This window comes from Musa acuminata, chromosome BXJ2-8, assembly GCF_036884655.1.
Source record: "Musa acuminata AAA Group cultivar baxijiao chromosome BXJ2-8, Cavendish_Baxijiao_AAA, whole genome shotgun sequence".
Classification (NCBI taxonomy): domain Eukaryota; kingdom Viridiplantae; phylum Streptophyta; class Magnoliopsida; order Zingiberales; family Musaceae; genus Musa; species Musa acuminata.
The window spans coordinates 50,621,835-50,638,639 of NC_088345.1; the positions used below are offsets into that span (position 1 = coordinate 50,621,835).

A 16,805-nucleotide genomic window follows, 5' to 3' on the forward strand; every position below is an offset into this window, starting at 1 on the left:
TCCATATATATTTCTTTACTCCATCACTGCATGTCCAACCTTCAACATCATCCCACCAACAAGCACAATTTGTCGTGCATGCATAAATTACTCAATCTTTACATTTTTCTTTTCCAACCACAGTTCAAGTGTCACTCACCTAATAATATCAATATGAGCATGCTGTGATCATTGAAGTAGTCTTTTGTTTTTCTTGTTATGAAAGAAAACAACTTTAGTTTGCATTCTGCCGAAACTATCCAATACATGAGCAACTTGATCGGTGATAGAACCGTGCGATTATATTGATGGAGATTTCAAAAGAAAAGATCAAACATTAAGTTCCGAGTAGTAGATAGGATCTCCTTCCAGTGATTGGACCTTCTTGAATTGGCTTTATTTATGATGGTGTATTGACATTGCAATGAAGACCTTGAAAACCTGCAATCAGAATTTTGGTGAAACAAATTGGTCAATAATGAGTTGTGTCGTATAACCTTTGACGTCAAGAAAGAAAATGAAAGATTCCTAGGGAATAAAGGAGAAGAAGATGCTATCTTCATGAATAAATTGCCAACAAGCTGCATTGACCTTGGCGGTATTCCGTAGCTGACCTATTCCTGGGAAGATATTGTGTCTTTGACTTCCAGTCTTTATAGAAAAAATTGTGTGACCCGAGAGGACAAAAAATGCTTATGCCAATGATTAAAGGCCTAATGCCAATTAACATCATACTGAAAAGTTACAACTTTATGTATATGGGCAGAAGTGTGAGGAACACATGAAAGTTCTGTAGGATCAACAATAAAAAAAATAAACTAAAAAATAAATATAAATTTTATATGGTTCAATACTCTTTGCCAAGAATTCTCTCTTAAGTTGATTCGAACAAAGAAACTCTCATGGCACTCAAAAGTTCTTTTTACTATATCCGACACCAAAGACATGACGTATATAAGATACTCATAAGACAATCAAAGGGTTTTTCTTCTTCAAGAAGAAGTCCCTCCAAATCTGAATAACTTGTCTTCTATTTTTAAGTAGGGAGTCTAAAATCCTTCAACCCCAAACAGAAAGACATGGAACATGTTTTGTGATCTAATAATATGAAGCTCAATAGTAAAATGCCTATCTTGCTGGAAACCAAATGCAGCAGGAGGCCAATAATGATCTTAAGTCTTACTCAAATATATAACTAGTCATATATGCAAGTTAGGTAAATTTCTACATGTGGAGAGTTACAAGGACAAACATGAGGCTATAGTTAATTACCATGTCCAGTTTTAAGTTGTAGTTCGATGCATTTCTACATCAAAACATACCCAACAATAGCTAACTTTTTAGTGACAATAAGATAGCTTTTTTTTTTATGCAAAGGAAGATGGATCTTATTATTATGTTATACTCACAGAGTTGTTTCTTTTCAGAGTTTAGCAGTCATGTCAGCATTCACCAGGGACAGTCACAGGTAGGTACATGATCAAACAAGAACCAGAGCATTGGATAAGCTTCCATCCAGCATGAAACTTTGATGTTTCTGCTAGCATATTTCTTTGCTATGGTTTTGGCAAAACCAATCACCCCTTCCTTTGCAGCACTATAATTAACTTGGTCAATGTTCCCCACTCGCCCGACAACAGATGCCAATGTTCATAATCCTCCCCTGATCAGATACGCAATGAACAAAATCTAAATACCATTTGAACTATGATCTCAAAATCTCGACAGAACATCAAAACATAATTGTGCTGCAGCTCATGGATTAAATCGACTTATTTCATGAATGATATCCTCGTACATCTATTGCCTCCGAATTTATTACATCTCAATCCTCTACTGTATACAAATTTATCACATTCATAATGAATTGCAAAGTCATGGATAAATCTGAAGGAGCAAAGGCTGAGATATGTCAACATGCATTATCAACTAAACTGATTTTCAATTAACAAATTGGGCCTAAGCTGGCTGGTCATAAATTTTATTTAAGCATGCAAAACACTCCTATATCCATCAAATCAGCTCCCTATTATCAACCTTATATGAATCACATTCTAAACCCAATTTTTTATTATAATTCTTTACTTGATAAGCACCCGATGCCAACTTCATCCAAATTTAAGGCATCCACTCTCTTACTGTGCACTTATCGGAAAAGACCTCCATCTAAATCTAGTATGCCCATTTTCTCAAACACCTTCAGGTAATCATGTTGGCCCAAAGGATATGTTAGCCAAACCATCTTCCTCCTCTATGGTAAATGGTCTTAGCTATCTTTAAACTAGAATGCAGTGAGTACATAAAGAAGTTAGGTTATAAAATATTAATGATTAAAACAAACATGGATTTGTCAATTATTAGATGCAGAAAAATCAACCAGCAACCTAAAAAGTTCATGAATTCCTCGAGTATGCTGATCATAAGAAGTTCGACAGTCTTTTTCTGTCAATTTATGGGAAACCCTAGAAAAATATGTTGTCAAGGCACATGATATAAGCAAATGAAACATCCAGTCTTTCAAGCAACTCCAACAAATTAGCCAGTGGCCCGGCAACAAGCAAAAGCATGAAGTCAGTCGAATTACCCAATGTAAGCTTCTCTGGCCTCCAGGATTTGCAAGCAGCGAAGGGAAGGCGAGAGGGGAGAGGGCTGCGTGGGGCGAACGCCGGCCGATCGTTTGGGCATTTCTCGTGTGTTTCGTTACCTTCGATTAATAAAAGGTGTATTTGGTCAATTAGAGGTTTTTTTGGTGCGTAAAAGTAAACAGCAAATTATTTTTTTGGCACATTAATTATGGGCTTAAAAACGGTATTATAATAACCGTAATCACTGTCCCGTTAACGTACAATTTTGGTGTTCTCCTGTGGAAAGCAGAAAGCAATTCTGGCCAGTACTACAGAAATCAGAAACACTTTGATGGCCAATACCATGGTTATGTTACTTTTGGTTGTCTGCTGCAGTTTTGATGGCAGAAAACACTGCAGAAAGAGGAACAAGATGATGAGTCTTTGGTAACAGTTTATGTTGCAGACACCAGATTCATGCATGCCCTCGTATTCACGAGCATTTCTACATAACACGTTATCAGATATATATACATACACAGTGCTCTTCTTCTTCTTCTTCCTTCTTTCCCGCTGGCCCGTCGCTTAAAAGCCGAGACTTAGCGCCGCTTTGACGTCGAGCCTCCACGCGCAACCGCCGCTGTCCAACCTCCACACGTCACACGGCGCTGCCAGTGGCGAGGACGGAGTCGTCTGCCTCCCTGGAGGCTTCGCCTGCCTGACACGCACCCTGCAAGTGAACGCTCGGCATTCCCAAGCCGGAGGCACCAATCCCCGCGTCACCAGCTCCACCCTCACCGCCTCGTCCTCCTCCCTTACTCCGCGGTCTCCCGACGAGGAACCCACCACCCTCCTCCGGCAGGCCTCGTTGGTCCACGTCACCCGTTCCCACACATCGGACACAAAACCGGGGCACTCGTCCGCAGCCAACGCCGCCCTCACCCCCTCGTCGCTCCTACGTGCGATCTCCCCCTCCCTCCACATGTCCGTCACGCACTCCACCGTCACCCACAAACTTACGACCCTCACCGGCCACGACTCCGATCTTCCCCCCTCTCCTCGCCCCATCCAAGTCGGCACCACGGCTGCAGCAGGAGTAACAGGACTAGAATGCTGCATCGACGACTCCGTCGCCACGTCCTTCCCCTCCGGCATCTCTGGAATCAACGGTAGCGTCACGATCGTCGACGATGACTTCTCATCCTCCTTTACCGCAGTCGCCTGCCCCCTCCTAGGCTTCCTGACCTGGGACTTGGCGGATCTCTTCCTCTTCGGCCTCCTCGCTACGGCGCGCGCCTCTGTGGAGACTACAGAGACCGCCGGGGAACCTGTTTCAGCGGAGGCGGGCTTGGGGGCGATGGGGCGGAACCTGAGCATGATCCGCCTCACCTTCCAGGAAGCATCGACGTCGCCAACTCCGCCGTACATCGTTAGACAGCAACCGCCTTGCCGCACCATCTCCTCCTTTTGTTGGCTATTATTATGACTGGTGTAGTATCTGCTTTAAGCAAGAGCTGGCCATGACGGACAAGGAACGACGGAGCATTAAATAGTGATGATGGCGAAGGACACGTTTCCCCGTAAGCGACATGGAGGGAGGGCATCTTTTTCCGCTGCCATTGGTCGAGGAGGACAGGTGGAGCGTGACGAGGGGCAGTTCATGTCAAAGGACAGACGCACAGGAGAGGGGGACAAGGAGAGTGGAGGTGGTGAACGGTACGGGGCGAATGGGATCGTGCGGAGTGTCTCCACGGGCGCGGGATGTCACAAGTGGGCGGTGCGTGAGAAGAGAACTGAAAGCGAGAGCGAGGAGGAGATTCTGGAGAGGGGAAGACGTGGGCGAATCGGAGGCGGATAGGGACGAACCGGAAGGGGGACGAAGGCGCAGGGATTGGATGGGGATCCGGGCAACAGTGGACGCGTGGAGCGTCCGAGGGTGACGTGAGACAATGCCGAAAAAAAGAAACTTTTTTCCCTAACTTAAAACAACCCGCTCGTTTACCCGTTTAAGAGATGGGGCCCTATGTGTCATGTGTCGCTGAAACGAATCGAGGAGTTGACACGTCGGAAGGGTGGTAAGCGCTGGGGTACGAAAATATTCGATCTTGTTTTTCTAGGGTACTACGAGGGGGACGGTGATGGTGATTGGTGGGTGCGAGGGATTGGGTTGTGGGGCCGACATTGTTACGAGAGGTCCTCGCTTTACCGTTGGTGAGTGGCTGAGATGGTAATGCATCAAAGTGTTATTGTTATATATTTTAATTTATCATCGTGCAACTAAAATTATGTGGCTCAGTAAATCAAACACAATGACGATCATAAATTATATTAAAAAATGATAAATATCTGAGAAATTAATTAAACATTTTCAATTGGAATGAGATGAAATAGGATGAATTAATTAAAGTTGATAGGTAGCCAATTTATTTATGATTATTTGATATGTAAAGAGAGATGTGGTATGTTCGTGGTTGCCGAGTTATGGTAATTGATTTGATTGATTATGATAGAGATAATCTCATAGAATAGTTTATTTGATTACATGATTTGAATAATTGATTGAGGAAAGTTTTTCCTCTATAAATACTCATCAAATCAACTAAATGAATAAAATTTATCATTTTTATAATATCTCAATTCTTTATGGTATCAGATTCACTCTTACCTTGAGCAAGACTTCTCCTTCTTCACTCTCCAACGAGAGCAATCCTTCCTCCCCATCACTACCAATTTGCTCAACGAGAGCAATTCTGGTCGCCCATTCGATCACACCAAAGATGTTGTGCTCCTTCCTCCCCACTGATATGCCCTCATCGATGCTTGACTGGATACTCCCACTTTGACCATAGTGGTCGTCTCTTCTGATGACCAATTTGCCCTCTCCATAATACTCGGTGAAGCAACACTCTCGGTACCATAATTGATGTCTTTGTCCTTTCCTCGAGCAAGTGACATCAAAGTATAAGTACCATAACGGATATCATATGACAACATGCTCTAAAAATGATATTTTCAAATTACATCATATCCTTAACCTCTATGCTATAACAAACTATCTGCTTGAACCTTAAGCTACTTTTTGGGAATGGAAGTAACATTCATATCTTTTGGATTTTTTTCTATCTCGAAATAAATATATTCAAGATCTACTATCAAAGACGAATATATAAAATATCAAAAAAGTTACAACTTCACTCTACTCTCTACTACTGAATCACTAAAATTATATGATAGCAACCCTGTTACAAATCTCACACAGTACCGATAAGTACTTGACTTCTTACAATACTTATTCCTCGTATGTTCAAACATCTCTTTTGTAACCAACAAATTATCACAATACATTAGCCCTCTACGATATCTAAAAGGAACTCTTAATTATAGACTTCTTTCATAAATATTCATCACTTTATCTCCATCCTTCGTCGATGTTGATTAGGCAAGCAATATTAATGATAAAATATTTACGTCAACCTATGTTATCTTCTTTGGAGCAAATATACTCGTTTAGAATTCCAAGAGACAGAAAATAATCACAAGGTCTACAACTTAAGCTGAATACTGAGTTATCACTATCACTATTGTAGAACTTAAATGGGTCATCAATTTACTATAAGAACTTGATATCAACTCCAAGTTCACTCCTACAATATACTGTGATAATGTCGGTGCCATCTACTTGTGTATTAATCCAGTATTTCACTCACTCATGAAACATATTACCATATATTTTTATTTCATCATAAATCAAGTTATCATATCAACTACGTATTTCTCACGTATATACTGCTGATCAACACTCCCTCGTAAAGCCTCTCACTTATAGGGGCATAATAGAAGATCATGATAATTAATTTGATTATATGATTTGAATAATTGATCGAGAAAAATCTTACAAAATTGATTATTTAATTATTTAATCGATACATTAATAGATGAGAAATAATCTTACAAAACTAATAACGTGGCATCGACGAAGGCATTGATACGGTCCTACAAGGTCAATAATACAACGTCGATTCAGCAAATCATTATTTTGCATATTTTGGAATTGATGCACTATTTCATTATATTTTGATGGTCAAGTAACTTTCATTAGTTATTTTAAATATTTCCTATTATCAATCCAAATAATGATCATCTACTATGTTATAAAAAGACTATTTTTAAGTTTTGGTACACTCTCAGTCTAAACACAATCATTTACTTTGACACTTAATTACATCTTTCAAATTACATCTTTCATATGTTCCTATCACACGTTTCCATCATAGTTATTACAAGATCACGAGCCAAATTTCTTAGCATATCAATATCATAATATGCGATGAGCTTACAAATCATTATAATTTATAATAGCTAGTCATCCATCAGTTCAATAATATTGAAAGCTTAACCAAATTTAATCCTCATGATACATGATTGATCTTTTTTCTGTAAGTTCTAATTCTTTTATATGAAGTAATATTATTAGTTTCCACTCTCTAACTCTCCTTTTGTTTTTTTCTAAAATATCTTCTTCTTTGGTAAAATGAAAAAATATATGAAAGAGAAAAATAAAGAAAAAGAAAAAAAATATTAAATAAAAAAATTATGCAAATAATAATAACAGTACTTTAAATTTAATTTTTTTTAAAAAAAATTAATTAATGGTAATGATGATTAATGATTTTGATCAAAGTTAATTGGACGGATGGTAATAAGAGTTATATATAAGGAGGATTCGAATATTTGTGGGGATTGTATTTAGAGGGATTTATATTCTCCCTTAAAATTTGGAGGGTTGAATATGATATTTCTGAACTTGAAAGGGATAGATGTGTAAAAGCATCATATATATCTTAGTTTGATTTCAAATATTTAGGAGGGAAATATGCAAGGTTGTCCAGCAAATATATACAATTGGCTCGAGCCCGCCCTCCCCTTCCTGTCTCTATATGACCTTATCGACAGGGAGAGAGGGGGGAAAGGTGAGAGAGCGATTGGAGAAGAGTCGATGGGCGACACGATGAGATCTTCGTCCTCCTCGAACGCGTTTTCCTTCGTCCTCTACAACTACCCGCTGATCTCCGCGATCGTCGCCCAATCCACCAAGTTCTTTACGACCCGGTACATCTCGCCATCCTCGTTACCATGACAAGTTCTTGTTTCATCCGTGAGCTTGTTGATCCGATCTGTTTCGGGTTTCTCTATAATTTTCTTGGTTTCTGGATGGAGGATTGGGGACGAGTTGTAGAGACATCCCGTTGATAACCATCTACTTTCTCTTTTTGGGTGAGATTTACGTCCAAGGAGTATTTTGGAATCGAATTTTAGGGTTTTGGGAAGATTCATGTTGTATGATTCTTTTGGGGCCTAAAATTACATTCAGATTTATTGACATTTTAGCTGTTTTAGTTGTACATGCGTTCGATTTACTCTTTGGGAGTGCATATAAATCCACCAACAACGTCATATATGCACTACTTGTTGGTTCTTCCATCAAACAATTGGACATGGATTACTCCCTTTTTCGCTTACGGTTTTTGATCCATTAGCCAAATCACGCTGGCCAAGAGTGTAGTTCACTTTTTTTCGAGCTATTCATCCTAAATTACAGCAGATCATCCTCTTTCTGATGCCTTTTTGAGGTCTGATGAAGCATGATTTGCTGAGATAAATGAATCAAACTTGTAAGTCGTGCATTCCTTTGGTTTGGCATATACATATTCTTCATGTTCCATACTTCTATATAATCAAAAGAGAGATGGACATACAATATTTTAGGGCTTTTTGATAAATGATATATTTCTTGATATGATCATTAGTTTGTATACACATATATGCATATATTAACTCTTCTTCTTCTTAGACCTCTGGAAGTTCATGCCAAAGAAATCATATATGAACTCAGCTGCTCATTCATCAGTCAAACTTGTCCTCTCGTGGATGTGTAAGCTGTGCTCAAGCGAACCTTCTGGTGAATGAAATCTCCTATTTGAACCAACTCAAATTTCCAAATATTTCTTTAGCTCACTGATCAAAAACAGATCTTTCGTTATGCAATTACAGCGACAGAGATGGCTGATATCGTTGAGCAAAGCATTTTATCATGACTCAGATCCCAGATTATGTAAGAGAAGTTATTCCATAGAACACAACACAGAACAACAAGAAGGATGAACAACTGATCTGATAGCAGAAGACACAAGGATTCACTGAACTCATCCTCTGCTCAGATTTTAGATGGTGTATTGGGGTGACGAGCAACTATCTGGTTATAAGCATTCAGCGTGAGGAAGTCGTCCAGCTCCGGTGACGTGCACTGCCTGGTGAAGATCCTGCAGGCCTCTTCAAACTTCCCACGCTTAAACTTCTCTAACCCCACCTCCATCTGGATCCTTGCCATCTCCTCTTCCACCACCCTTCCGAACAGCTCCGGCGTCACCCTCACCCTCACCTCCTCGCCGTCCAGCACCGCGCCGTACTTCAACCACTGCCAGTTCTGGACCCTGCTGATCTCCGCGGTGGCTGCGTCCTCCATGAGGTTGTAGAGGGGCACCGACCCCGTGCCGGTGAGCCAGGCCGCTAGGTACTGGATGCCGACGCGAGTGTTCAGCCGGAGGCCTTCCATCGTCCTCACGCCCCGGGGCCTCTGCAAGAGGTCCTCCTCGGTGATGTTTCCGGCATCTTCTCTTCTCGCCATCTGAATCTGGTTGGGTTTGCCGCCCATGTTGCTGGTGAAGACTTCCATGATAGGCGGGATCAGGCCGGGGTGAGCCGCCCAGGTCCCGTCGTGGCCGGCGCGGACCTCTCGCAGTTTGTCCTTCCGCACCAACTCGAGGGCGGCTTCGTTCGCCGCCGGGTTATCCTTGATTGGGATTTGGGCAGCCTTTCACATAACAGAACGATCGATCAGTGCATGGACATATCTTCGTCGATGGAGAAGCTCTCAGAGATTAAGGTTCATGGCTTACCATGCCGCCCATGGCGTGGACGCCGCGATGGTGGCAGGTGCGGATGAGGAGGTCGGAGTAGCTCCGCATGAAGTGTTGGGTCATCCCGACTTGGACGCGGTCGGGGAGGAGGCGGTCCGGATGGCCTTGGAAGGTCTTGACGTAGCTGAAGATGTAGTCCCATCTCCCACAGTTGAGCCCGATGGAGTGATCCCTCAGCTCGTAAAGGATCTCGTCCATCTGAAACACCGCGGGAAGCGTCTCAATCAGGACCGTCGCCCTGATGCTCCCCTTCTCTGTTCCCGCGAACTTCTCGGCCCTCTCGAACAGACGGTTCCATATCTTCGCCTCCCTGTGAAGTTCATAATCACCTCGTCAAGTGTCTGATAAAATGTTGCAGATGAAAGTAGTGAAACGGGTGTCCAGCTCTAAGCTAACCTCGAGTGCTCTATCTTGGGGAGATAGAAGAAAGGCCCGTAACCGTCGCCTTGAGTGGCCCGGAACTTGGCATGGTTGTGGAAGAAGTAAAGACCGAAGTCCACAAGGCAGCCGATCACAGGCGCGCCGTCTACGAGGATATGGTCCTCCGGCAGGTGCCAACCCCGGGGCCGGACGAAGAGCTTCGCAGTCTCGTCGTTAAGCTTGTACTCCCTGTTCCGTGCCTGGTCATTGAAACTTATCGTTCCGTTTACGGCGTCTCGCAGGTTGACTTGGCCTCTCATCAGGTTCTCCCAGCTCGGCGACAGGGCATCCTCGAAGTCAGCCTGCAAAGGAGCTCCATTGAATGAGGTAATGGAAGACACTTTTTGGCGCTCTCATCATTCTCGGCCTGTTAGAGTTGAACTTAGTTTGTTTCCTCAAGTGCTCAGCTATTTGCCAAAGCTTAGAAGCTTTCTCGAGGAATTCCTTCGACGGAATTGAGTATAATGCATCTGAACACATTTGGCAGTTCATCTTTCACTCATCAGCATGGTCAATGGATCATTTAATTGGAGACAAGCAATAACATGTACCATGAAGACTTTGGCTCCGGAGTTGAGTGCGTTGATGATCATCTTCCGCTCGACCGGTCCAGTGATCTCGACGGTCCGGTTGGCGACGGCCGGGGGCACCAGCGCGCACGCCCAGTCGCCTTCCCTGATAAGCCTCGTCGCCGGGTCGAACCCCGGCAGCTCGCCGGAGTTGTACCTCCTCTGTACCTCGCGGCGGCACTCCATCGCGTACCGAATGTGGTCGCGGAACTCCCGCTGCAACGCCGCGACGAACTGCAAGGCATCCCTGGTGAGGATCCCCGCGAACTCCTCGTCGTACCTCCCCCCGACGTCCACCCCCTCCGGCACGTCATAGAAGCCCAGGTAATTAGCCATCATCAAAGCTCTTTATATATAGACTTGTTCCGGTGTTATACTGCCGTTCTATGTGAAGGGGTATAGTATATATATACGCGGACGAAAAACACAGGGAAGGGAGTGGATACTGGATATGCATGGCGTCTCGCCATGGGGAGAGAGAGAGAGAGTTTAGTGCGTCAGATGAACGGGGATAAGAGTCAGTTGCACTTGGGGTTTCGTGTCGTGGCATGGGCTCTGCAATCTGCCGACGTAGGAAGCCGTAGTTGACACGGAGCCCAGTTAGCCAATTTATACGGGCATGCCACCTCTAACAAGCTGAGGTGGCAGCATGTTGGGCGTCGGATTTTAGATGTACGATCAGGAGGGTTCCTCTACGGATAACCATTACACTCCGGTTGCTTCCACGGAAGCTGTTGCCGTAGTTGTCAGAATGATCGAACCAGTTAAGTCTCCGATCATTAAGAATTTATTCGATCATAGATTTAATTTAAAATAAATTAAATATATATATATATATATATATATAACTACATATAACTGGATTTACCTTTTTGTTGCGTGCTATTGATCTTCGATGTTTACCGTATTATTGTCACTATTTCAGTTGCTAGCATGTCGATGCGATCATAATAACCAAAGACAAGCGGGATGATGATTTTTAATTCAAAAAACATTGATCGATATTGGACCATCTCTGAATTGTTTTGAAGATAACTCATTGCTTACATTATTTATTATAATCTTTATAATAAGATAGGTGATAACAAATAGGCATGGACATACAATAAAGTTTGTTATTCCAAAATTAGTCACATTAGTATTACTATAGAAATATTTTGAGTTAAGAATGATTCAGAAAATATTTTCCTAATAATAAGTTATTAGGGAGCTGCTACTATAGGTAAAGCACGATCCACAGCTTGGGCTATACTCTCTCTTTCTTCTCTTTCTTCTTTTTATCTCTTCTATCTTGGAAAACCTACCGATTTAGTTGAGATGGACCCGATGACGAATGGGTTGGAGACTGACTTTTAACTGATATAGGATGGTGGAGATTTCATTGCAATTCTTAATTGCAGCGTATCAAATAATCATTAGTTGTGTTATGTCTTAAATATTTCTTGGCGTCGGATGTGAATTTGCCAATTAGCATGCTTTTTTTTTTTTTTTAATTTTCTTCCAGATATATGCATATGAAGATCAAACCGGAAGACCCTCTTGGATACAGACAATCCATCAATTGACATCATGTTGATTGTGAGCTAGTAATATCTTGTAGTTTATAAACAAGTAAACATGTTTGCAAACTGCTAGGTTGTGGTCACAATAACTAGTTGTCTTCATTGAAAGATGTTTTCCACTGTAGGGGGTGGCTAAAGTTTGGATGGTATATAGCCCTTGCATTCCTTTCATTTGGAACCATACAAGTGATATACATTTTATATCCATCTTGATTTCCTTTTAATCTTATTTTTTAATAAAATTGATAATTAAATAAGCTGTTGTCATTTTGAGTTTGTAAAAAGAAATGAATCAATAAAATGCAATTTGATAGAATAACTTATTAACTTAATAAAATAAATCAATATTTCAAAATGTTTAGGTTTTTTTGATAGACTTGTTATTCTCCTATAAGCCAACTCAAATGGCATCTCACATCCAATATGAAAGTAAACTTAGGGTAATTAAGATGTCCACTTAAAGGTTCAAAGATAGCTTAGAAATATGAGATTCAGCCTATTGAGAAATACATGATATAATTCAAGTTTGAGGTCTCCCTTCAATATTTAAGATCCAAACATAATCTAAAATTAGACCTGAGACCCAACTTAGTAATGACTCCACGATATGAGACCTAAATTTGAGTTATTATAAATTTTCATACTTGAAAGTTATACGTTCATTCGAGTAAGCATCCAAAATACTACTTTTACAACTTTGATTTTTCATCTCCTTTTGCATTTATATCACTATTTATATTGAATTTGATAGGGTGATTGATCGATTAACTAGATAAATTTAAATTGATAATTTAAATCTAAGTTAATGATAATAAGATTTATAATTGACTCAGGCAGTGTTACAAATCATGAGCATCTTTTCCTACTCAAAAAAATTGTCACGTCAGATGTTATTTTTCGTGGTAGTTTGGCAGCCTTTCAAAAGGGCACTGTCAACTAATTGGATTTGTCTTGCTCCCATTCAGCAGCACTGGCTGGACTTCGCTAATGGGAGAATTGAGACGCATCAGATGAGATGGGTGATGGGCTAATGGCCTCTCACTGATGGGTGGCTCCCATTAATCCATGGGGACCATTAGCTTTCGCTTGTGCCTCAAACACACCGTCCCCAATCCTGCTTCCTTCCCCTGTTCCACCCAATGCCCTGTTCATATACTTGGGGTCGATCGTCGATCGCTCTCCCTTTTCCACTGCCTCCAAAGCTCTTACCTTTACCGTTCTTCCTCCCCTGTTCTCACCGATTCCCTCGCCGTTCCTCGCTCCGGCCGATTGGGCCGCTGTCTTTTATGGTCGATTTCTTCGGTTTTTATGGCTATCTGCCCTCGGTTTCGTCGAACCTTGTGGCAGATTCTGACCTTTTGAGCCTGGCTTCGGCGTTCCTTTCTTGATTGAAGCCCTAATCCATAAAATAAAATAAAATAAAAGCGATTTTTCCCTTTAGTTTCTTGTTTCTTTTTCCATCCCGGCCTTCAAAATCCGGCTTTTCAGCGATTTGTGTAATTTTCTGGCGTTGATTTCTGGTTCTGCAGCTTTGATTGTTCGTGATCTGTTTGCTTCGATAATTTTGGTGGATTTCGTCCCTTTCGAGAACGCTTAAATGGCTGGAGAAAGCTGCAATCTTGACAAAGATGAAGCGGAGATCTTCAAGCCCTCTCCCTCTTCTTCCCCTTCTCCTTCGCCACCTTCACCCCCATCGTCATCGCAACCGCCGCCGCCTTCTTCTGTCCTTCTGAAACCGAGCGAGGAATCCGGTATTCAGAGGCCCGAGATACCGGAATCTCCTCCGGCCCCCACGATAACGTTTGCGGCTTCCTCCACACCGAAGCTTGACGAGGAGCCCTCCAACCCCGGGGAGGAACCCCCGGCTCCTGTTAGATTCAGCAACAGATGCTCTGCTTGCCGGAAAAAGGTTGGTCTCACCGGATTCCGGTGCCGGTGCGGTGATCTCTTCTGCGGTCGTCACCGGTACTCTGATGCCCATGAATGTTCTTTCGATTACAAGGCTGCTGGGAGGGAGGAGATCGCCAAGGCCAACCCTGTCATCAAAGCTGCCAAGATCATCAAGATCTGAGGTACAAATTTGGAACCTTTCTTTTCTCCTCCCTTGTTAGGAGCTGTAGATAAATTGGTTTTCATCTGTATGGATGACTAATTGAAACAAATTAATATGAATTATACCATCTGATTCCGTTATCCAATTAATTATCGGTGGCACAGGGAATTTGATCTTGGTTTCACTGATGTTTAATCATGTGCATTTGATATTAGTAATGAGGTATGTAGCTTTAGATTGATCCATATCTCCTCCTAATTGGAATTGAATGTCCTCGCCAAATGTTGATCTATAAGAATTCTTGATCTCCCTCCTCCTTTTGGGTTCTATTCTTTTGCACTAAAGATTGGAGAAGCATTGGATAAGTAACTTGCAGTGGGTAAGCTTTTTGCTATTTACAATGGGAAAGGTGTAGCTTTAGATGATAAAGATGGGCCTTCATTTTGCATTGGATTCCTTCTTTTATTAATGTGTCTCCACATTATCTGTAGCCTATGAAACAATGCAGCATATCTTAAGCTATATCCCTGAAGTATTAATTAATATAAGTGATGATCTCATGTAGATCTTCTCATGGAGCTCCAATTACTTGATTGATGAATGATTATTTCCTTAAAAAAAAAAGGTTGTGATCAATTTAAGGTAAATTATGTAGTTTAATGGGAATAAAGGTTCCATGATCTGTAATCTCCCTATGATTACTTTTTTTAAATCATCTTTGTGCTTATCCTCCTTTATACAGGTGGAGATTATGTGAACTAACAAAGAGGACAACGGTACATGCCATGATCTATCATCAATTAATACTATAAAATAATTTGGGAAATCATGTGGAACATGTTCTTCATATTTATTTATGATAACTTTCTTATTTTTTATGATGATGCCTCTTCATGGAAGGTCAATTTCTGTCACAATACCATAACTTTATATAATTGTCTCTATAATTAATGCTTCGTTTTATTAGATTATTGATAACCTTTTTGGTAGCTACTTTTTGTTGTATAGTTATCACCCAACAAGTAGCTGGTGGAGGATTTTGTTTTTTTTTGGGGTTCCCATTTCAGCTTGCTCTTTTGGAATATAACAGTAGAACACAGAAAAATTATATGCATCGAATTATGTAATTCAACAAATGTGATTTTACATGTCTTTGTTTCTGTATACTTAAGCCAAATGTAATCAATAATAATTGATTCCGTGGATTCAGAATAGCAAGTTTCTGTTGGATCATATGGACCTTTTTTGTTTTTTATGGATGTTTTGTCATGTCAAAAACTTGGAACAGAATAACAACAACAAAGCCACAAGGCCTAACTTATAAAGAATACATACTTAAAAGATTGTTTTGGTTTTGCTACTCCTTTTCTTGTGGATCGTCGTGAGTGGATCCCTTGCTTTTTTGACATGGCCAATTTTTGTCATTTGTATAGAATGAAGGTTGGGTGCATGATGATGAAGTGCATGAAGGCCAGCCTGGAAATGACTGCAAGTGGGTTCAAGCTTTCTCATGGTATAAACAAAAGCTTTCTGAAAGAAGAAATTGTTGTTGGTGCAGCCTTTTCTATTATACAGATTCCAACTAAAGGCTTCTGAATCAAGCACAAAGCTGAGGTCCACCAAGACCAAATTCTCTCTGTGTTCCCTGGATGTGTTTGAGGTTATTCTTCTATTGATGGTTCAAGTAATTGTGCTCTGTATAACCTTCATTATCTTTTGCACTAGTATTATGCTTATCATCAAATTAATCAGGTGTGATTCTTCTGGTCTGTAGTGATACTGCAGATCAAGGATTTAAATTTTGGTTAGGTATTGGTTTTCGGTAACTTATCGGATATTAATGTATTTGGAAGAAAAAGGAACAAATGCACTTTTTTGTCTTTTAGGTGGGGTGAAAAGGAAAATTATTGTCAACACCTTTATTTAACTACAACACCCAACACCTGTTTAATAATATATATAATCTGAGGAGTTCAGTATTTTTTATTTTTTTTTGAAGAAAATAATCCAAATACATCATTTCGAATAATTCTAGTATTTTTTAAATAAAATTGGATCAATCTGTGATGATGACATTTAAATAATTGAATTTTTTTATATATGATAAAAACAATTTGAATTTAAATAAATAAAACATGATGATACCTTGGATGATATCTTACTGTTGGTCATAGTTAAAAATAAAAATTAAATAATAAAAAGAGATTAAATGGTTTTGTAAGATCTTGACTCTCATTCAGCATTTGCCAAATAGTTAGGACAATAATTCAAAAATTAGGGATGTCATATTAAACTGATGTTGATAATAGTACACTCAAGTTCTGAAGTTGATAATAGTACACTTAAGTTCTCTGATTTACGGGTAGTCCTTTCCTTCCTTCACCATGTCCAAATGCTAGGTCGGCTCGGCTTTGATACCAAATATTATGACCCGGGCCTGATGGGCTAATTGGCCTATCAACTTCGTTTGGTTTAAACCATTAACCAAAATGTTTAAGCTGAAGTTGATAATAGTACACTCATCAAACCCTTATAAGTCAATCTTAATCCTGCTCATTTTCGATGTGGGACTAATCAGGTGTGTTACAATTAGTACACTCATCAGACCCTTATAAGTTAATCTTAATCCTGCCCACTTTCGATGTGGGACTAATAAGGAGTGTTACATTTTCTCTATTTTC

General features: G+C 40.6%; 3 protein-coding genes across 4 annotated transcripts; 1 reads left to right on the forward strand and 2 right to left on the reverse strand.

Moving 5' to 3' along the window:
• Positions 1 to 165: 165 nt before the first annotated feature.
• LOC103995997 (uncharacterized) lies at positions 166 to 4,070 on the reverse strand. The gene is made up of 5 exons (XM_065122693.1): positions 3,082 to 4,070; positions 2,826 to 2,957; positions 2,564 to 2,683; positions 1,389 to 1,642; positions 166 to 420 (listed from the first exon to the last, which is right to left on the reverse strand). Exon 1 carries the CDS (start codon positions 3,999 to 4,001, stop codon positions 3,129 to 3,131), a length of 873 nt encoding a protein of 290 aa, XP_064978765.1. The 5' UTR covers positions 4,002 to 4,070; the 3' UTR covers positions 166 to 420; positions 1,389 to 1,642; positions 2,564 to 2,683; positions 2,826 to 2,957; positions 3,082 to 3,128.
• Positions 4,071 to 7,492: 3,422 nt separating this feature from the next.
• Positions 7,493 to 15,875, forward strand: LOC135620076 (zinc finger AN1 domain-containing stress-associated protein 15-like). 2 transcript variants are annotated; one of them, XR_010489615.1, is made up of 6 exons: positions 7,493 to 7,652; positions 8,395 to 8,502; positions 8,595 to 10,267; positions 10,428 to 10,833; positions 13,037 to 14,143; positions 15,558 to 15,875. XR_010489615.1 is itself a non-coding variant. In XM_065122696.1 (2 exons), exon 1 carries the CDS (start codon positions 13,669 to 13,671, stop codon positions 14,140 to 14,142), a length of 474 nt encoding a protein of 157 aa, XP_064978768.1. In that variant the 5' UTR covers positions 13,068 to 13,668; the 3' UTR covers position 14,143; positions 15,558 to 15,875. The 2 variants fall into 2 exon arrangements, 1 of the variants encoding a protein (XP_064978768.1); XM_065122696.1 differs by lacking the exons at positions 7,493 to 7,652; positions 8,395 to 8,502; positions 8,595 to 10,267; positions 10,428 to 10,833 and having other exon boundaries at positions 13,068 to 14,143.
• On the reverse strand, positions 8,652 to 10,889 carry LOC135620075 (malate synthase, glyoxysomal-like). The gene is made up of 4 exons (XM_065122694.1): positions 10,492 to 10,889; positions 9,917 to 10,242; positions 9,500 to 9,830; positions 8,652 to 9,414 (listed from the first exon to the last, which is right to left on the reverse strand). The coding sequence occupies exons 1-4, from the start codon at positions 10,846 to 10,848 to the stop codon at positions 8,758 to 8,760; spliced, it is 1,671 nt and encodes a 556-aa protein (XP_064978766.1). The 5' UTR covers positions 10,849 to 10,889; the 3' UTR covers positions 8,652 to 8,757.
• Positions 15,876 to 16,805: the final 930 nt, after the last annotated feature.

Coding starts and splice junctions, on each gene's coding strand:
- LOC103995997 (XM_065122693.1), bottom strand. CDS start 4,001: ATGGTGCGGCAAGGCGGTTGCTGTCTAACGATGTACGGCGGAGTTGGC.
- LOC135620075 (XM_065122694.1), bottom strand. CDS start 10,848: ATGATGGCTAATTACCTGGGCTTCTATGACGTGCCGGAGGGGGTGGAC. Junction 10,243..10,491: donor CCGGAGCCAAAGTCTTCATG/GTACATGTTATT, acceptor GCTCCTTTGCAG/GCTGACTTCGAGGATGCCCT. Junction 9,831..9,916: donor CCCAAGATAGAGCACTCGAG/GTTAGCTTAGAG, acceptor TGAACTTCACAG/GGAGGCGAAGATATGGAACC.
- LOC135620076 (XM_065122696.1), top strand. CDS start 13,669: ATGGCTGGAGAAAGCTGCAATCTTGACAAAGATGAAGCGGAGATCTTC.